General features: G+C 34.2%; 1 protein-coding gene across 1 annotated transcript in view; it reads right to left on the reverse strand.

Moving 5' to 3' along the window:
- Nucleotides 1-1,591: 1,591 nt before the first annotated feature.
- Tm9sf3 (transmembrane 9 superfamily member 3) overlaps nt 1,592-23,118 on the reverse strand; it is a 65,498-nt gene continuing 43,971 nt past the window's right edge. Inside the window, exons 10-15 of the mRNA XM_076834491.1 lie at nt 17,205-17,344; nt 14,385-14,453; nt 10,636-10,782; nt 10,032-10,115; nt 9,840-9,916; nt 1,592-5,641 (exon numbers count right to left, since the gene is read on the reverse strand). Coding sequence (XP_076690606.1) covers nt 5,574-5,641; nt 9,840-9,916; nt 10,032-10,115; nt 10,636-10,782; nt 14,385-14,453; nt 17,205-17,344 — 585 coding nt within the window. The 3' untranslated portion in view covers nt 1,592-5,573. The remainder of the gene's footprint in view (nt 5,642-9,839; nt 9,917-10,031; nt 10,116-10,635; nt 10,783-14,384; nt 14,454-17,204; nt 17,345-23,118) is intronic.

Here is a 23,118-nt window from a genome sequence, read left to right on the forward strand (position 1 = left end):
TCCCTATAAATACCTAGTCATCCTAATGGGGACCTGCCATCTCATATCTCCAAGTCTCTGCCTGGGAAAGACTGATAGCCACAGACCCTACATCCAGCATCGAATATAGCAACTATTACATCCACAGTCCTTGCCTATTCAACAGGGTTGCCCTATCCTACTGGTCTCTAACTGTATGTAGCACACCTCTCTGACCAAATCCAGCTAAGAGTCACCTCCCATGTCTCACTCTCTAGACCTTCACCTTCCTTCACCAACCTTCAGAATCAAGTCAAGTAACCTCAGTGACTTAGATTGTTATTATATGGAGTTAACACTGGCCAGTTAAAATGACTTAACTTCTCCCTACAACTACCTCCATTTGTTTTCATTTGAAACTCCTGTCACCATAAAGTATGCAGACTTTGAAAAGGAAAATCATTTAAAACAATCAAATGACTTTAAATACATTTTTAGACTTGTTGACTCCATGGGTCCCAGTGTAGGTCTATTTCCTCCTTTTCTAATGTTATATCATAGTTTTAACAACTTAAATTTTGAAATGGAGAAGTTGACTGCATAGTAGATCCCTCTACCTTTAGTCTTCCAACCAGACATAATGTTCATTAAAAATCAGAAGTAATCCAAGTTTGTACTAATAATCTGCCTAACAGAAATTGCCGAACATAAAGGCAGCTAATAAAATTAGAGAAAAGGACGAAATAAGTTAATAAAGATCTTGAAAACTAGTTAAAAATATGAAAAGAAAAAAGTAAAAATAGACCTGGAAAAATTACACTGATTTCAACTTAGCACATTACAAATAATCCCCTCTATGTGCAGGGGCACTAATATTCAATGTGACTTTCCAGGCATTATCCATTGCTTTAGGCTGGGAAGCTGACACCTCCATTTTACTGTTACAATCACCAAGACAACGGGGCCTTGATCTTGATTATTTTTGGACTAAAAATAAGAGCCTCTTTAGGTGACTTAGACTCTAATGTACCCTTCCAGCTTCCTAGATGGTTAAGGATACACATGAAACGTCTTTGAAGAAGTAAAAAGTAGTAGACAAAAGGCAATGTGTTATCAATAAGGAGAGGGACAAAATCAGGACAGGGGTGAGGGGCTTGAGTACAGGATCCAAAGCTTATAGTCAAATGAAATGGTAATAGAAGGAAAAAAAGACCTTTTTTTTTTAAAGAAACAAAACTATTCTTCCAACTTTCCAGTACATTGACTTTTTTTTTTTCCAAAATATAAATCTTGGGGAAAAAAATCCACACCCTAAATTTTAAATCTTTATTTCATGGGCCAGCAAACTATGGCCAGAGGGTTTCTTTTGTACATTCAATGGAATACAGTAGTGCTGGTTTATGTATGTACTACCTGTGATAGGTGCTTTGTGACAGAATACTTGTGACAGGCCGAAGGACCTTCAATAACTAAATTATTTACTACCTGGCTCTCAACAGTTTCTGACTCCTGCTCAATTTAACTGCGGAAAGCTATCAGTAATCTCTTAATATGTGTGCCAATAATAGTTGGTGATCCCTTACGCTTGGTTCACCTGTTTCAAAAAGGAAAGAAACAAAGCATCCAAGGGAAGTACATTTAACTTTTTATTACTTTTTAAAAATCCAACTTCAGATAAATTAACAGACTAGATTAGAACCTCAATTGTATCTGATACATTATATACTGGATTTTTATGACTGAAAAGCCAGCTAGAATATGGCCTACACAAACCAAGGGTGTATACAAAATGGAAGTGATCATCGGGCAAAAATTGTTTCCTTCCAACTCTGTCGATTGTCCATGCTCTGTGGGGATTTATAGGTTCAAGTTTAACACAGATGGAAAGCCCAAGTGGGATTGCTTTTCCAAGAATGCTCTGTTGTCCTTCCAACAGAATTCCATGTTTTCTTCCTTGCCTTAAGCTCTTAATAACCTTTATAACTCTCAAATAACCTAAACTGAAGAACTAGGGTAAACACAAACTATGCTTAGTCGGTCAGTTACTACGAGCCTAGTTCACCAATACTTCATTATAAGTCAGTTTCACAAGTTTCTTGTTGCCATTTTCTTACAGTGAATGAGAACTTAATTTTATTTTTGTCTTTGTGTATTTCTATCTGCAGCTCTAAGAATGTCAAATCAGATACCTTTTAGGGAATGCTCAAAGGAGAGAACTAGACTTATTACTCAGACTGAATTTAAATCTTACAAAATCTCTGCAGGTATAATGTTAACTCTGATCTACTCTATCTGCAAATCTAGTCTATTTCTGTACACATTTTCAAACAATCTTCCTAAATTTCCACTTCTCTGATTAACTCTTGATTATTAAAACATAGCTTCATAATTATAGAACTTTAATGAAGATCTTTTATAAAATATTAATATTTGTTTTTATACAGCACTATTCCTACTTATTGTATGTTCCAATAAACCAATAGAATGAAGCACTAAGACACACTGAAATCTAAACTTAAAACCCAGATGGAACTGCGGTGTATAGATTTTTACAAACAGGCCTTTCCCCCTTAGAATTCATATACAGAAGCCCTTCAGTATGTAGCTTTTCCTGAACAAGTTACATTAATATGCTGTATCTTTTTACATTTGTAAAAATTGAGGACACTTTAAAATAATATTTATTTGCAAGACATTTGGCATATGGTGGTTGGTAAACATTTAGGAAACAAAAGCTACATCAAAATGAATATAATTTGTGGATAAACCCTAAAAGTGGCTTTTGGAAGAACTGGAATTTGCAGCAACCACCTTTATAAAGAGGTCTATCCACTTTCAGAGGAAAATACCCGAGTATACCATTCACTAGGCTCAGACATCACCACAATAAATGAATTTTAAGAGTATGGGATTTGATTTATGGGCAAACCCAGTACCATCTAAGAACCCAACATGGTACATACTGAAGAAAACTTTACCACCTTCCTTTTGTTACAATTCTACTTTATCCTACCCTTGGATGAGCAGATATGAAGCAATGTAAACTACTAATGTAGTTAAATTTCAGGAGAAGCATGCTTAAAGACAGAGAAAGTTTATCCTTAGTTTTTGATAGTGTCCAAAGTGTCAGTTGAGCCAACGTTAGCAAATCGAAGACATATGCAGCATTGATGGAGTGCAGAAAAACCCCACCTTTCAATTAACTTAAATAATATTCTACTTTACTATTCTACAACTGATGAGTGCTAGGGAGCTAAACCATTTGTAAACTATATCTTTTTCAAGACTCACATATATTTTTACCTCTCTATGAAGCCACAAACCAATGAGCCTTTTTCTAAAGGACTTTTCAAAGTGATTTATGTTAATGTTAATATTCTTAATGAATTTGGAAACTAGAAAATCATTTTTCAGATTCCAAAGAATGTCAAATACAGCTCAACTTAGTAGAGTTGGTGCAACTGAAAGCAGCTAAACATATTCTCAACCTTATATCTTACCTGCCATTCAGTTTATACTCCATCAGATAGCCTATGTTCTTATACTAAAAGTGCTCTAACATGTTAAAAAATTACACAATATAGCAATTAAATACTGCCTTTTAGTTTCTTTTCTTACAAGATCATAAAGGCAGGTGAGAAGACAAAGTGGAAGAACCAGTGGATTACATTTAATATCACATTCTGTCTTGAAAAAGAAGTTCTACCTACAGTTTCTGTTTGTTTATATCAACCACACTTGAGGTGAGAAATTCACTCTTCATAGGTCTTATATGCCACAACATAGGATATGGAGTCCATTACTTTATAGAAATATATTTTTGTAATGAAAACATCTAATGTAATTATTATTGACATGATTTTCACATTAAGGTTTAATACAACTGATTTGAGACTTTCTAAAAATACCAATATACAGTATTGTTTTAGGTGGTCATTTGCATAGCAAACCATTAAACTAGAAACTCAGTGGTTCTAGGAAAACTTTACATTATGGATAGTTCTGGGAAAAATGTAATCAAAATTAAAATCTCTTAGAAAACTGTAACCTATATTTGCTAACCACTTACACCCCACCCCACTTTACACGGTATACCAACCTAACAGATTTTGCACCATAGTTTCATTCAAAAGGTTTGTCATTCACTTTGTGACTATACTGGATAATCTAGATGTACGACAGTTTGGGGATTTTGAAGTGAGGGTCCTCTGTATTAGAAAGGCATATTTTATAGTCTATTAAAAAAATAACTGGCATTAAGTAATATTGCCTTTTGAACAGTTATCTTTCAAATTGCAAACACATCTATTTCCACAAAACAATTTGGTCAGGAAATTTTATTTGAACATTCTAAAGCAGTAATGCTTTAGATGTTACTTAAGTGTCCCAGACAGGATTAACAAAATTAAATGTTCCTAAATTACAAATTTAGCTCCTGTAGGAGTCTCAGAAAAGAAACAGAAGAAAACAACCCCCCTCCCAAAAGAAGTATGACACACACATTTTGAAGAAACCCCAATGTTTCATGCAATGGTAGGCAAGATGTAAAAAGCCACCCAAATTCACACATTTCTACACCAATCATCATCAGAAAAAAGTACTCCATAGTCCATCTGTACATCCAAACGCATCTGGGAATCTATACCTACGTTACATTATTTAATGTTATGTACATTTATTACCCACCCCCCTTGCTTTTAATAATTTCTTATGTAAAGCCTTCATTCAAACTCAAAAAAAGATTTTAAGACTAACCTTGGGGGAAAAAGATAATCACTTTAGACATTCAGTTAAAATGTAGTTTATCTAAATCTCAAAATGTTTAATAAAAACAACTTATCTTCTCCATTTAACACTTGGCTTTCTAACTGTACAGTAAATTGCATTGTAGAGAGTACACCTCTATCTTCAGACTGTATCTTCTTTGGATGGAATTAAGATATAACTGGATAATTTTAAGATAAATAAATGGGAAGCTGGTCCAACTAAGATGACAGCAGATATATTACATGCAGAATTTAATATTTTTTAATTCTCTTTTTTTTTTTTTTTTTAAAAAAAGGATGCAGTTGAACTGGAGGAGAAAAAAAACCTATAACAGGTCAAAAAAGAACCCAGATTCAATATATAAAAATGTCCCACAATAGGTCGACGATGGCAGTAAAAATAAGAGAAAAAAAGTAATCTTTCTGGAACATCATTTTTCAATAATGTAGAAACACTAAGTGCCAGGAAGATTTCTACTCATGAAATTTTAGCATCCAAGTTTCCCTCTACTTATTTTATTGGAACAAATGCTTTAAATAAACTATTTGTCCTCTTCACTGAAGAGAGCTGGTCTATTTCATCTTTAATGAGCTAGTTTTTGGGAAGATTAGCCATGTACTGTAGTAATGCCTACTGCATAAAATCCAAGCATTTGCTGTGAACAGTTGGAGAAAGCAGTCAGTACGAACCTAGGATCAATGGAAATAGATGTTACTTTAAGCCATCCACGAAAGAGACCCACAAAGTACCCAGTGTTAAGCCCAAATCTCTTCTTGCGCTTTTTTGCTGTGCAAGTTCCACCCCTATGAAAGAGAAATTGATCCGAAGTTCCAGGTTTTCTTGGGTCTCTAGTCAATTTTCACATTAGTATAGATTTTTCGGACAAAGGCACTTGTTCCCATGTAACCAATTGCTCCTGCAAAGATAAAATAAGATGTTTTAAAACAAACATAGAGCAGTATCCATTATTTACACGAACATTATTCTAAGATAATGTCTTTACATTAGCATTCTCTCTGAACTTACTGAACTATGTAATTTTTTTGATCAAATAGCAATTATTACTTGTATAATCAGTAACTATGAAATTGATATATCACAAGAGGGGGGGAACCTAGGGTTGTGGCTCAGTGGTAGAATGTTCGCCTAGCAAGTGCTGGGTTCCATCCTCAGCACCACATAAAAATAAAATAAAGGTATTATGTCCAACTAAAACAAAACATTAAAAAAAAAAAGTAAGAAGTGAAGAGGGATAGTCTCAGAGAGGAACATAGAACCCTGGCCCAGTGGCTTCTATAGCTCTAGAGAAAAGGTACTTTCTGACATCTTCTCATGTTTAAGTTAGAAGCTGTGTGTCTGTGGTAGAAAGGATAACATATTTGAAGAAATGGACAAGAGATACAGGTAAGTAAATCAGCAGTTTTGAAAGCAGTGATATCTGTCATTTTATTAATAAAGTATCTACCTCCCATGTCTAAAATAGTGACTGGTACATGAAAAAGTACTCAATAAGTATTTGTTGAACGAATGAACAAACTGGATAGTTCCTTACTACAAATACTTGGGATTCTTTAGAATAAGTGTCAGAGAAAATTCTCTACTAGATTTAGGAATTCACTATCTAGCTCAGTTTTCTTAGTTTTAAGGTAAACTGTCCATGAGTTAAAAATGGTACACACACATGTGCCTAACTGGTCACTTTTGAACCATCTTTTATTCACCCAACTGGTGAATGAAAGCAAAGAAACAAACATGTATCTACCCTGCATCTCCTATACATGAACTGTACCCTCAAGGTAACCAAATGGCTGATGAAGGCAGGCTCTCCATATAGAAGTATCCCACCTAATAAATACAAAAGTAACAACAGAATTAGATTATTATGACCACTAATTAATTATTTCAGGTAGGCAATAATTGTCAATGGCTGCTAACCTCACATACAGAGAGGCCCACAATACGATATAATGAAAGTTTACAAACCACCTGTTAAGCTGTTAAGTATTCTTGGACAAGTACTGGGGATTATAATGGTTAAAGCTCTAACTAGTACTTAATAGGAAATATGGGTTGGGGGACACTCATGGTAAAACATTAAATGACACCTCACAGATACAATCAGCAGGGATATAACCAGAATATGGAAAACTTAAATAAATAAATAAATAAATATTTTGAAAATAAACAGCAAGAGAAAAGAAAAGGACCATATATAGTCAGAAGAGCCGAGATACATTTGTGTATTTTGTGTGTGTGTGTGTGTGTATGTTGCTGGGGATTGAACCCAGGGTCTTGTGCATGTGAGGCAAGCACTCTACCAACTAAGCTATATCCCCAGCTCACCAAGAGACATTTAAACCAAGCAATGGATGAGACTTAATTAGCTTATTATGCAAACAAACTGCATTAAAAAGCAAGTGGGGACAGGTTGGGTAAATTTGAATACTCACTGAATATTTTGTCATATTAAGAAATTATGCTTAGAGGGCTGGGGATATAGCTCAGTTGGTAGAGTGCTTGCTTTGCATGCACAAGGCACCGAGTTTGATCCTCAACACCACATAAAAATAAATAAATAAATAAATAAAGGTCTTAATAAATATATAAAGGTTCATTTAAAAGAAAAAAATTATGCTTAGAGAGATAGATACATTGAAATATTTACAGCTAAAATGACATAAAACCTGAGATTAATATCAGAATAAAAGGAGTGCAATGAAGATATAAATAAAACTGGATTGGCCATGAGACAATAATTACTGATATTGGGTATTGGGTACATGGGGTCTCACTGTATACATTATTGTCCCTCTTTCTGTATGTTTGAAAATTTTCTTCATAATGAAATATTAAAAATGCAAAAAGTCCACCAAAATGACAACATAAACCTATATTTTTGCAATGACAGATATTTCTTTTATAATATGAAATAATGATATTACACTTCAAAATACTGATAATGCATTTAAAAAGTTCTAATAAAATTCTTAATGTAAGATAAAAATCATTCAATTTTATAAAAATAAACCTGGATTCTTAGAACATAAAAATATCTATAAAATTTTAATTACCATCAAAAAACTTCACTGGGAAAATAAAACACAAATTCAATAACCAAATCTAATTTTCTAGATGTACAAAATATTGTTCCCCTTTGAACAGATATGCTTAAAATCAAAATATTATAGACCTAGAGAATCATTTTTCCTAATCTTATGAGTATTTCAAGAATAAACTCATAAAAGTATAACTTTATAAAACGTTATTATAAAGGATGCTGAATATGCCCTCTAGAAAAGCAAATGTCTTAGGAATAAGACAGATGCACTTTTAATTTCCTTAAAATAGAAATGCTATGCTCATTATATACAGACTATAACAATCTAAACAAATAACAACTTGATGTAGTTGTTTCTTTTTTCTACATTTTAATAAACACATAGCTTTCTTTTAATTACTGAATTAAACATTACAGCAACATAAATTGATGGGTATGCATAATTTTTGTATGATGATGATCAGTTCCAGTCTGAATAGTAATCTCTACCCCCTCACCCAGCTCCAAAGGCATACAAAACCCATTTAAGAATGAACACTGGTACACTGCCAATGTGGCAGGGAACTGCCAAGATTTCTAGGAAGCAAGATGAAATTTCACTGGGAAAAGCACTAAAAAAAAAATTTAGCTAGATTTATTCCATTTTCTTTGTAAATGACAAGATAATACTTCTCTAGATCTTCCAACGATCACATATAGAAAAAGTCAAGGCCAAAAACACTTTCACACACTTCAGAATCACCTAATTCTATACCTCCTTGAATGCTGATGACAATCAAGAAAGAGCTCAAATAAAGAGGAGTCCAATGAGCAATATTCTGAAGAAAGGATGGCCAATAACATTAAAGGAATCATCTAACTGCCTGAGGATATTAAGATGCTTATACATGACACCGTCTAGTTTTTTTTTTTTTTTTTTGGGGGGGTGGTGGTGGTGATGGGTTGCTTTCTTCCCCCCAGACCTGGGGATCAAATCCAGGGCCTCTCATCTGCTAGGTAAGAACTCTACTTACTACCCATACTTAGTTACTGAACTCTCTGACAACTCAAAGAGGTAGTTTTTATTTCTATTTTGTAAATTTTGTAAATGAGGAAAGGTGAGGAAGAACAGTTAAAAAAGCATGGGCTGTTAAGTAGGGATAACAGGATTCATACTCAGGGCTGACTGACCCCAGAAGCCTCAGCTCAGCTCTTCCCCTTCCTCACCATGTCTCTCCTATGTAACCAGCTCTCTCTTATAGTAACAGTCCAGGCACTACCTCTGATGCTGCCTGCACATGACACTATTCCTCTCAACCACTCTGAAAGATATGTTCATTTTACAGATGAGAAGGGGTCGTAGGTCAATGTAATTTCCATGACCACAAAAAAGGTGAGCAGCAGCATGGAAAGCTCATTTAGGCCTTTTGGACTTTTGGAAAGTTCATGCCCTTTCCATTCAACATGCTGCTTCCAAAAGTTCTTTATTTTCTAGGTATTTCACACTTGATAGGGACTGTATCATATAGTGATAACTAGTGTTCCTTTTGATAGAAGACTGTGATAGACCCATGAAACAAGTAGCATTATCCTCATTTTATAGAGGCTTGGAGAGCTAGGGAGTACCAGATAAAGGTGCAGAGCATACATGTGGCACAGTAAGAAGTGAAGCCCAGTCTACAGACAACCATGTATGTACTCACGGTCAGTAAACCATGCTGCCTTCGACACACTGGTACCTCTTATCAACAGTCTGAGGATCTTCCAAACAGAAATCATCTGGGCAACACCTTAACCTGCCTACACATGATTCTTTCCAACGAACCAAAACTTTAAAAATCCCAATTCTTAACATGAATAAAAAACTAATTGTGGTATGGAATTATTAAAAATTTCTATGAAAATAGAAATTAAGGTGATAAAATAGGTTTGGAGGAAGAGTCAAAAGAATTGAAGGTCATTTATTTTGGCGTCCTGATAAAGCAACAGAATACTTTCTTAATTTCTAATTACTATTTTTTCTAATTTTGAACACTTAAACTTTTACTCATAATGTTCCAAGAATTTCAGAACTTACCACACATTATCCCCAAGGCTGTGCTAAATACCGCCATATATCCAAAGTAAAATGATGTTTGAAATAAGCCATACATCCTGCAAAAAAACAAAATAACTACATATAGTATACATATTTTTTTGCTTTCAACATAAGGTCTTATGCCTTAATTTTCTAACTGAAAAGAAAAAATAAAAAAATGTCTCCACTTACTTTGTTTTGAAAAAATAGTAGTAAAAGGAATACATGTAAACATAGATTGCAGTTGATGCAGCAGAGAGAAAACTTGTCCATTGCCTGGAAAAAGAAGAGAGAACACTTTTAAATGAACGGCACTAAAAACAAGAATTTTAAAGCAAAGAATTTTATTTAAAAAAATCCTTTAAAACTCTGTATGTTAAAAAAAACAAATGTTTGTACATAGTGCTTAAAGTCAATAAGAAGAGAGCCTAAAAATTAGGGGAGATCATGAATTTTCTCACTTTCCCTATTATAAGTGACATGAAATATAAAAAATTTCCTTTTTCAGACTTAATGCTATTCCTGCTTAAAATTAAAAGATGCTTCCTCATAAAACCCTTCCACATTAAGCACTTTACAAAAATATTTCCTCTCTAACATTAGCACAAAAAAATCTGATTGAAATTATTTTTCCTCTAAAATCTTCCTTATTTTTATAACCAAAAAAAAAAAAATCTCTATGCTATCTTAAGTAACAATATTTTTATCCAAATCTTTTCCTCTGTTTGATATACTTCACAGGCAAACTCATCATAAAATATTATGAACCTAAGGGTTTCTGCTCACAAGTACTTACCACCTATAATCCTCTGCATTTAGCAAGAAGTATGTGCACACAATGGTCACACAGACGGTCACAATGCACAGGATGACCAGCACCAGCATCATGAAGCCATAGACATAATAGATCTTATATGCCCAGAAAGACGTGAAGATGAAATACCTAAGAAAATGCAATATAGACACAGGTTTCTAGTCTTCATTCTTGAAGCTAACTCTGCTCTCACATCTTAGTTCTCATTTTCACCTCACTTATATCAATATCTTTCTTTTAGTAACTTCCAACAGTCTCCCTACCCTTTCTTATCTATTAAATTTTTGAAAATTATCATAAAAATATTTTTTATAGTTTTTCAAGATTCTTCAATAAGGTATTCATCTCTAAGCAAATTGAATAAATTAGAAGCTTAAAGGAATTAAATGTGGAAAAGAACAAATGAAAACAGTGAAAAATCTGTACTTGTAAAATGAAGTCAATTCTTTCACTCTTTCATTTGCCTATAGATACACTATCCAGTGTATCTTATAAACATCCTATCAAATAGAAAAATAAGTTTGATAGAGTAATATAGTAGTATGTAAAATAAGTTTGGTAGAGTAATAGTATGATGTAAGATTAGGAAGAGAAAATTCAAAGAAGATCTACCCTGTCTTCAGACAAGAGTGAGGGAAAGCAGAAAGATTTTTCATTAGAAAAAAAGACTTTTTACTCTAAATCTATTACTCAAGTCATCACTAAATCAGAACGGGGCCTTTTAGCTTGGCTTCTTTTTTTTTCTCTTCTGTTTGTTGGTTAATCTGATGGTCATTCATTTTTTCAACAAATATTTACAAGAGCCCTATACTACATATCAGCTAGGAAGGTAGGAAAAATAGCACTGTGAAAACAATATCTCTACCCTCAGGGACATTTCCTGGCTAATCGGGAAACATCAGAACAGGACAATCACTACCCACTGTGATACGCAATACCCCAATGGACACAAGAGGGCATCTCCTAGTTTTGGTTGGGTGCACACTGCGGTGACGTCAGTAAGAAGATCCGGATAGGGCATGCATGGAGTGGGGAAAGCCAGCAGAATGATCTAGACACAGGAAAAGAAAACAGAAAAGAACACAACAGAAAAGGCAGAGGACTTTATAAATAAAAGAATCCCCTGTGTTTTGAAAAACTCAAAAGAATTCAGTATAGACAGAACTTTAAATGAAGAGGCAAGAGCTAAGTCAGTGAACAGGATCAGTTCATATTATGAAAGCCATGCTATAGAGTTGGGACCCCATCTCAATAAAAATGAAAAGTTTTTAACAAAGAAGTAACACAAACAGACTGACAGGTTAAAAAGATCCCTTGGCTATGAGAATAAATTTGAGGGTGTTCAAAATAGAGGCAACTTTAAAGAAAGAACGAAGAAGCTATCTAATGGAACAGAGTACCTAGGAAAGCAGAAAGTGACATTATCCAGAAAAATGGTGTCAAGGGCAGAAGAGGAACAGCAGAGAGGTCAAGTCAGAGTGAGAACACAAAGCAGTGCCAGATTAGAAGTACAAAGGTAGTTACTAAACTTGTGCAATGAAACCATAAGTTAGTGACACACATTCTAGTTTTCCTCTAAGGTACTAACTAATGCTCAGTGTACTCGCAGCTGGTAGCTGACAACCATATGTATTATTTAGTTGTACTCATAGTATCATTAAGCAATATTATGATCTGGAACTTAAAAATCCCCCAAACACCATGTGTTGATTACTTAGTGGCCAGTCTGTAGTGCTATGAAACTTTTAGAAAGTGGGGCCTAGTAGAAGGAAGTTAGGTTACTACCGAGGACGCCCTTAAAGGGGACAGTGGAACTCCAGCCCCGTCCTCTTTCTCTCTTCTCTCTGCTTCCTGGCTACCATGAGGTAAAGAAGTTTCTTCTGCCACGTGCTTCCACTATGATGAGCTGCCTCGGCAAGCAAGGGGGGCAAGAAACTATGGACTGAAACCATGAGCTTTGGTTCTTTATAAGTAGATTCATCTCAGGCATTTGTCAAGTGATAGAATACTGACTAACAGACAATTTAGTTAAATGTTACATGAACCAATAAACACTAGAGCATTTATAAAAAGGATGTGTCGCTGCTATGAAGTGTGTTGAATGTTTTGGAAAGATTTAATAAGGTGAATTTTTTTTAAAAAAGCTATAAAATTAAGTATGGGTGAGATGGCTATAAAAGACTTAAGGACAGGGCTGGAGTTGTAGCTTAGTGGCAGAGCGCTTGTCCAGCCCAGGTGAGGCACTGGGTTCGATCCTCGGCACCACATAAAAATAAATAAATAGAAATAAAGGTATTGCGTCCATCTACCCCCCCAAAAATAAATTAATTAAATAAAATAAAAAAGACTGTGAGACAAATAGACAAATCTAGAATGCTTCAGATGGTTCTTTATGTTCTTGTTCTACTTTAAGACTCAAAAACACAGAAGATATATTATGAATGTCATAGAAAAAAAAAAAACGGTTGAAACTGCAACCAATAAGCAAAGTAAGATCTTGGTTCTATATATTAAAAAAAAAAAAAAATCAATGGATAGATGTACATTTAATTATTTTAAAATATTATAGATGTTATCTTTTTAATATTTCTCTTACATAAACCAACCTTTTAAAGTAACCACTACCAAACCAATCATGTCTGTTATGGAACTTCTACTGTACTCAATGGCATCTGGAAACCTGTAAGGGTACTTAGAGTTGTCACAAAGACTGGAATTTAGTGGGCTGGAGCCAAGAGTAGTATTTGAGAAAGTCCTATACAAAGAAATACCTTGCCTAAAATAAACAGAACATTGCCATCAAGGAATACAGGGCCACAGAGAAAATAAAGGCCTATATTTTGCAATGGTGAAGGATGCAGACATGAAGCATAATAAGCGGGCACAAACCTTCATCCCCAAACACATATACTACTACCTTCCCAGCACTCCTGAGGTCTGTAGGAAAGAAACCTCAGAGTGACATCAAATGATCTCAGAATCTAGACTAATAGGTAATAGTTTACCTAGTTCCTTGGATTTTCAAAAATATTCAAAAATACAATAAAAATCAGAAATTCCTTCCATCATACATGTGATCAAAAGCAGGCCTACCCATTCTCTAGCATATATGCTTTGAATTTTTAGCTCTCCTGTTAAGTGAGAGGCCTAGAATACAAAACAAAAAGTATGCACTTCACCTGAATATCTGAAAACAGGGCAATCACCTTTAGACAGCCTATGCAGACCCCTTTCTGGAAGGCACAGAATTAATAGACTGTTAGACGCTACAATGGCATGGGTGTGGACTGGGTGTCCCCTAAGGATCCATTGTGATTAAAGGTCTTAGTCTCCAGGATGGTGGAAGATGTGGGAGATGGAGGCCTAGGTTTGGGAGAAGGTCTTTAGGTTACTGGGGGTGTGCTCTTAAAAACACACACACACACACACACACACACACACACACACACACACAGAGTCTCTCTCGCTCCTTTTTTCTCTTCCCACACACATCATGATGTATCATCATTTGCTGCCCAGATCAGGGGCCAATTCAATGAGTTCACCTGATTGATCTTGAACTCTGAACCTCACAAACTGGGAACTAAATTAGCTGCCTCAGGTAGTTCATTATAGTGACACAAGTGGACTAATACAGATGCCAACTCATCTAAAGATTCTATACCTATCCTATCCACTAAATTCTCATTACAATCAAATCCCTCAAAATATAAACAAATGGCCAAACTTACATTTCAATAAAGATAGAGCCAAAAGGTAAAATTCCTCCCAGGCAAACGATAACTGCAGGCTCCATAAACCTGGAAAATATTAAAATTAACAGTAAACTTCTAATATGATCCTGATAATAGAGAGGGGATGTTTAACACTTAAAAAACAAAAACAAAAAAAAAAAAAACCAGTAAAAGAAAAACCAAACTCCAAAGAGGCACAAAATACGTAGGTAAGACTTCATATTAGCCATAGGTTATAATTAATTTTCCTTCCAACATTAAAGCCTGAGATAGTATTTAAGGAACAAAATCTTTGGCACTGGCAAAACCCCAGGACTACATGTTTACTTCTACTTTGTTACTTCTTTTCAATAACTTCTAAGACTCTATAGGCACCTACACAGAGAGCCATAGGGAAGGAGAGAGTCTTCAGATCTCCCATCTGAAGGAAGGTCCTAAACTGTGGCTTTGTCATGTATTCACTTTCTCCTTGGCTCTGTAATTTTTTTCCCCCCCAACAAATTATACAATTAAGTTATTAAAAGTTCTGATCTGCAATGGGTCAAAGAATAAAAAAATTCAAACTTCACTTATTTGTTCAACAAATGTTTACTGACTGCAATCTGTAATTCCCCACCTGGAACACCTCTCCTCTCACACTTCTCTCCCTGCAAGCACTGGCTCAAGTGTTGCCCTTTATAGCCTCTCCTGAGCCTCCCAAGAAGAGGTGGCCCTTTCTCCTATTCTTCCATCACCTCGTGAACTTAAGTCCACTGCTGCACTTGCTACACTATTCTGTAACTAACTAATTACACACATCAGACATCACTAGATTATAAACTCTAGCAGACAGAAACTATTCATCTAGGGATTTCAGTCCCTAGCACAGCATCTGGAACAGAAAAGACTTTAAACTAAAGCACTAGGATGAACAAACTAAAACACTGAGAAGAAAATTTTAAAAATTGATAGCAAAAAAATAAATAACTTAAAGATCATTTAATCTAGTCTTTCATTTTTTTAGAGGAAACAAATACAAAAGCTAAAAGTGATCTTCCCAAGGTTACACAATCAGTGAAAGTCAGACACAGTATTGAGATTTTGGTTCCCATGTTCCTACACCTAAACGTGACACCTCTCTTGTGAGGATGGTCACCTATGGTTCATTCTTCTCCTTCACTAGCCCTAGGGAGGGAACTAGAAGAACTTTTGTGACTTCTGGCTTTAACCTTACCCTCTAGTGATGAGGTGAACATTGAATATCATTGAGCCTAAATAGTCTAATATTGATTTAGAAAAAAATAGTTGAAAAAAAAAACTCAAAAAAATTTCTAGCTAGCTACTGAAAAAGAGGAGGGGATCAGGAGGATGAGGAAGCATGAAGGTAAAATTAGGAAGGGTATGCTATTTGCATGAGTGAAACCCATTATTCTATGTAATTATGTGGTTTTATATAAATCATATAACTAATAAAAATAATTTCATCCAAAATCCCTCACAAGCACAAATCTAAGGAAAGAAAAGAACCTGGCCAATTCCTGAGACTAGAATTAACTGCTTTCCTTTAAACTACAGGGGCTATTTTATTCAACCTCCATTTCTACATATAGCTATATGCTTTCACACCTAGAAAAGATCAAAGAGTAATTATCATCTATTTGTATAAGTATCTTACATACAAGTTATATTTATAATGTGGTAAAATAGCTAAGAACAAAGGCTTTTCATTATATAATCCTTATTGTAAAGATGTAGTCAGTTCAGCTATTCTTATAAAATCAAAAATCTACTGTTTACTTATTGTTATGAGATGAAATAAAAGTACAGTAAGACTGTTCTATTTTATGTCTATCATTAAGACGGGGGGATCAGACTAGCAGAAATCAGCAAATATTTAATGTGCTAATTTTAAAAGGTAAAAATACATACTATATTTTATTCAAATTTGCATAAAATTTGGAATATAAATATATTAATACTTTATGTGCAAATTTTGAAAAAAGACAAACTATCTCAAAAATCCATCAAGAATCATAATTTCAAACCTAATGGTCAAACAGAATGGATACTATATTTATACTATTGCCAGAGAGGCATCTGTTCAGCTGTTAAACAAAAATGCTTGCCATCCCTTGTCAGGATTAATTGTGAATCATGGGAAGTCCTCAAGAATATATTCTGTGCATAAAATGTGGCAAACATGAATTTGAGAGATTTTATACAATCCCAGAATAAAGATAAACAATATAATTGTCAGATAACTTTAACGGTTTCATTCTTAATTCATCTCTCAAAAGGATGTATATAAATGTGTGTCAATATTGTCTATGATAATAAGATACATGGTAAGAAAAAAGAAATTATAAGCCGGGAGTTGGCATACTTTTTCTGTAAAGGTTCAGATAGTAAATATTTTGGGTTTTGCAGGTAATATGATCTCTGACATAACTACTGGTCTGTCAACTCTGATGCTGTAAAATATAAGCAGCCAAAGAGAGTAAATGGACAATTAGACATGGCTGTGTTCAATAAAACCTTATTTACAAAATTGGGCAGTAAGCCTTCATAATTCCAACTTTACTTCCCTCCCACCTGTACACACTAGTATAGCAAAGTATTTGGCATATCTGTAAATGGCACAATAGTCAGAAAATGAAACAAAGATATAACTTATCATCACTCAAACAATGTAGACTGACAGAAAAGTCAAACACATTCTTAAGCTTGAATTTAAGACATTCTCATAAATACATACCAATTCTAAAGTTATATGTATACAACAGTCTTAAGAACTCATATTATGATAAATAATCACATAAGATTTAACATTCACTTTACCATTTTTTCTCCGGTATAGGACGAGGCACAGCATTGACACGACAAGGGAAGTTGGGCTGACCTGACAGATTTCGGCCAAGTATTGTACCAACAAGATTTAGAGGAAGAATAACAAAAAAACAGATGCAACAAACAGCCACCTGCAAATTAAACAAAAACGTGTGTGATTACAATAAAAACAAATAAAAGACTTAAAAATTTAAGTTTCATAATTTGATCACAGAAGAAAATGTTTTAGTTCAGAATGGGCTAAAATTATACAAGATATACACAAATGAAAATAGGAAAAAATGTTAGAATTGAACCAAACAAGGTGAACTGTTTTTAATCCACTTAGTTTCCTATTTTTCCTATTCTTCCATACTGTACCAGTTAGAATTCTTTTTCTCTTCTTCTCAGCTGTCTGCTTTTAACTTATCTAACCTCACTCTTTCATCATTATAACCAACTTATTTAGCTATACTTTACTGCACATGGAGGTTCAAGTACTAATTTTACTATCTTACAGATGAAGTACATGAGACCCAGAGGCAAAATTACTAACTTCCCATGACTACACAGCTAGTAGGTATAAAGGTTAGAATTTCAATTCAGATCTGCTAACCTCAAAGCCCATGTCCTTTTCTGTCCTACAATACCTTAGTTGGAATCCTAATAATAAAAGCATCTCTCTCTATATATATATGCCTTTACAAAAATAAGATAAATATTTTTCTTTTCTTTTTCTTTTTCAAAGGGGGGGGGGGGGGAGAGAGAGAGAGAGAGAGAGAGAGAGAGAGAGAAATATATATATATATATATATATATATATTTTTTTTTTTTTTTGGTAGATGGACACAACACAATGCCTTTATTTTTTATGTGGTGCTGAGAATCAAACCCGGGTCCCGCCCGTGCTAGGCAGGCGCTCTACCGCTGAGCCACAATCCCAGCCTGATAATTAAAGAGAAGGCCATCTAGAGATTCTATTACCAAAGTGGATAATTAGGAAAATAAATTTATTTTTGTGGTTTTTATGAAATCTGGGTATATAAGGACATGCAAACTTTTCTCTGTCTAATATCTAGTACAGATAACTTCACTGAAATTCTATAAAATGGAGTAGAATTGAATCACCTCTAAAATCTCTTTTAATTATACATTTTGGAATTCTAATAACAGCAGCAACAGTGAGAAAACAGCTGCATGAAAACTGAAGAAACTGAGAGAAATGAACAAGTATAGAGTGGAAAATCCAGTGATTACATGAAAAGGAAAGAACTGCTTTTGAAGCAACATTAAAAAAAAAAATCCCTGAAAATGGCTATAATAAATTTTAATGATGGGAAGTATTTTTAAGACATAGGAAATTATTGGGACTGGGATTGTGACTCAGCACTACAGCGCTTGCCTAGGACATGTGAGGCCCTGGATTCGATCCTCAGCACCACATAAAAATAAATAAATAAAATAAAGATATTGTGTCCAATTACACCTAAAAAATAAATTAAAAAAAAAAGACAGGAAATTATTAAAGCTTCACTGTAGCTAGTACTAAGAACTTTGTGAAATTTCTATATGTCATCAAACTGCATGAAAAAAATCATTAGGAACTTTCATGTTATTTTGTTCTATGTTAGTTATTTTTACTGAGAGAAAAGTCTCTTTCTGAATCTGTTACAATATTTACGAGTCAACTAAGAAAACCTCTACAAATAAGATGAATTTAATTTCAATTTTAAAACTGAATTTCTTGTTTGGTTTTCCTGGTTTTATTAGCTTCAACTTAAGATTACAGAAACATGTTTTCAGTATTTCTTATAAAAACAGCTCATAGGAAGAAATACTGAAAAATAAATAGATTGGTAGAATAGCAGTGGCATTGTTTTCTTTCATTTTTGTTGTTGTTTTAATATGCAATCTGAAACAAACTAAATATTTTAAAGCACAAAGTTTTTTTTTAATTCTTAACCATAATTAAAAATATACAGAATATCAAATGAGTTCTACACCAATTTTAATGAATTAGGGATACCTCAGCCCGACTGACTCATTTTTACACAAAACTCAGAATAAAGTTTCTCCTGCTGTATCTGTATGTATTTGAACTTCTGGTAAATGTCATCAATTAGGATGGTTTGTGATGCTACACTTTATATCTTTTATTCTACCTCCCCTCTCCCATCCCAATTCAGGCCTCTACAGATTTGCTCTCCTTGAAGTTGTACAAGCAGAGAGGCACTACTACAACCTCTTAGTGGCACAGATAATTGAGTGGCAGATGAAGGAGGATCTTCTGTACCTAGAGCAAGAATCAAATCAAGTAACCTACACACAGTCTCATCAAGACATTATCAATGTTTAGCATTTAAAATATTTTCTCTTCTGACTTTTAATACATGATTTTAAAATAAAGCAGTTTGTTAAACATTGTAGTGATTAATCTCTGAAACCAATTTATTTCAAGTTCTAGATGAGTTTATTTGAAGAATATCTTGAGATTTCAGGGAAAGCTGTTAAAAATCACATAGAATTAACTCACTTGTGAAGTTACTGACATTCAACTAAATAAATTGGTTATTGAAGGAGATAGGATTAACCTGTTATTCATACCCCTAATTAACGAATTTGTATTCATCACAACTTTATTGCTCTCATTAAATTTAAAGTGTTAAAATATATTTACAACAATAGGAGTCATGTTATATCTGTTTTCTTTATTGAGCTTCCACACTGTTACATTTTAAAATGAAATTTAGCAGCTAAGAATGCAAAAACTATTGTCTAATACACTGTTGAAACTCTGGAATTCAAACCAATATAGGTCTTTCCCATGCCCCTAGAAAGACAGTTTAAGTGGGCAGGGGTGGGAGGAAAGACTTCACATGGAGGATCTCTCGTATCTACATAAAAAGAAGTTATAAAAAAAATACTAAGTACTTGGGGCTGGGATTGTGGCTCAGCGGTAGAGTGCTCGCCTAGCACGGGCACGACCCAGGTCCCATTCTCAGCACCACAAAAAAATAAAGGCATTGTGTTGTATCCATCTACAAAAAAGATTCATATTTTCTCTCTCTCTCTCTCTCTCTCTAAAAAAAAAAAAAAATACAAAGTATTAATACCCTAAAAATCTACCAACTGGAAACCATGAATATGAGTATTACTTGTTCTACAGACTGGCCGTTGGTATGAATGGGTTGGAAAGAGAAAAGATGGCCTAAGATGGACTATTTTGGAATGCTATAGAAAAGATTATTATTTTTTAAGGTAATAGATAGCAACTACTTATTGGTAAGATTCTCAGAAAATATATCATTCTTGACAGCAAGTATGGTTAAGTATTTCTTCAACATCTGCTCAAAGATGATTTTTACCATCCATTTTCTAACATTTTGATTCTATCAGAAGTGCTTAGCATTGATTTAAGCATTTCAGCCACCACCCTGAGGGACAAATGGGATGATACTGGTTAGGGCATTACCAACTCAAACACAAAAGCATCTAAGAAGCCCATTTATTTTATCCAGAGATAATATATTAATATATCACTCATCATTCTCTTCCTTAGGTTGTACTTCAATACTATAGTGGAAGAAACACCAGATTTTACATGAATTATTTGTTCTATAAACACAGCCTGATCAGAAAAAAATTATAAGTACATTGTAGACCAATTTCTCTCATAAATCATTCTATTTGCAATAATTTTAGCAAATGAAATCCAATAAAATATGAAACAGATAACACATCAAAACAAACTGAGGTTTATCAAATGAATGCAAATTGTTATAATTAGACAAATCAACTAATGCTATTCATCATCATCTCAAAAGGATAGAGAAAAAGCTGCTGCAAAATCCAACATCCATCCCCAATAAAAACTTTCAGCAAACTACAAATAGAAGGAAACAATCAATTTGACAAAAGGCATCTGGAAAAAAAACTGTAGCTCAGATCTTAACAAGCACAAAACTGAATGTTTCCCGCATGACTGGAATCAAGGCAAAGATGTCTGCTCTTACCACTCCTACTCAACACTGTACTGGAATTAGCCCAGTGCAATGAGAGGGAGGAGGGCAGGAGATGGGAAGGCGGGAAGACAGGAAGGAAGAAAAAAGGCATACTGATTAGAAAAAAAAGAGGTAAATTTGTCTTTATTTGCAGATAATTATTCACAGATGATCTAACAACAAATTTTACAATAAAGTAGCTAAGATTAACAAGTGAATTTAAGCAAGGTTGTCAGATGCAAAGCAATATCAATTTTTTCCCTATAAACTGGCAATAAATGATTGGAATTTGAAATTTGAAAAATAGTATTTATAAACAGCATAAAATATGAAAAACTTGGGGAAATTCAGCAAAAGATGTATAAAACTGGAACACTAACATCTAAAGAATGTTACTGAGAAAAATTAAAGATACAAAAACTGAGACATATACTGTGTTCATGAATCAAAAGACTCAAATATCCAAGATGTTATTGCTTGGGCTGGGGTTGTGACTCAGTGGTACAGCAATTGCCTAGCATGAATGAGGCACTGGGTTCAATCCCCAGTACCACATTCAAAAAACTAAATGAAGAAAATAAAGATACTATATCCATCTACAACTTAAAAATAAAAAAGAAAGAAAGATCAATTCTTCCCAAATTGAGCTAGAGATTCAATGTAATACCAATTAAAATCCCAGTGGGCTTTTAGTTTTACTTATCTATTTTATGAGAGCATTATAGTTATAAATAGTAGTTTGGCTCATCCAAAGAAATTCACCCATGCATGGGATTTGATTTCAGCTCATGCTCCCCCCACTTTTCCGACCCCTCGTCCCTCCTCCTATGTTCTTTACTCTAACGGATCTTTTCACTCATCAATTTATTTATTTTTGATTGGTTCTTTCTACTTATAAAGGTGAAATTCTCTGTGGTATATTTATATGCATAGTATGATTTTTAAAAATTTATTCCCCATTTCCTCCACTTTCCCATCCCTCCTCTCTCCTTCTCAGTCTCCTCCTACTCTACTGATCTTCCCTATATCTGATCCTTCCCTCCCTTCTTTCCTTTATTTTGCTTTAACTTCCACATGTGAAAGAAAACATTCAACCCTTGATTTTCTGCAATGGCTTATTTCACTTATCATTATGTTCTCCATTTCCATCCATTTACCAGCAAATGCCATAATTTCATTCTTCTTTATGGCTGAGTAAAACTTTATTTTGTGTGTGTGTATAACATTTTTTTGATCCATTCATCTGGACTGATTCCATAATTTGGCTATTGTGAATTGTGCTCCTATAAATAACGAGGTGGTTATATCCCTATAGTACATTGATTTTAGTTCTTTCTAATAAATAGCAAGGAGTGGGATAGCTGGATCATATGGCAGTTCCATTCCTAGTGTTTTGAGGAATCTCCATATTGCTTTCCAGAGTGGTTAAACTAGTCTGCAGTCCCACCAGCAATGTATACTTCCCCGCCCCCATCATCTTTGCCAGCATTTATTATTTTTTTTATTGTTTGTGTTCTTGATGATTGCCATTATAACTGGAATGGGATTTTGATTTGCATTTCCCTGATTGCTAGAGATGTTAGACTTTTAATTTTTTCATGTTGAACATTTGTGTTTCTTTTTTTTCCTTCTTCTTCTTGTCCTGGGGACTGAATCCAGGGGTATATAAGCACTGAATCACATCCCCAGTCCTTTTTATTTTGAGACAGGATCTTCTGTATATATTCTGGATATTAATACTCTGTCAGAAAAGCAGCTGGCAAAGATTTTCTCCCATTCTGTAGGTTCTCTCTTCATACTCAGAAACTTTGTCATTTGATGGCATCCCACTTATTGATTCTTGGCTTTATTTCTTGCACTTTAGGGGTCTTTGTTAAGGAAGTTGGTGCCACCACATATATAATGAAATGTTGACCCTATGCTTT

This window comes from Callospermophilus lateralis, chromosome 15, assembly GCF_048772815.1.
Source record: "Callospermophilus lateralis isolate mCalLat2 chromosome 15, mCalLat2.hap1, whole genome shotgun sequence".
Taxonomy (NCBI): domain Eukaryota; kingdom Metazoa; phylum Chordata; class Mammalia; order Rodentia; family Sciuridae; genus Callospermophilus; species Callospermophilus lateralis.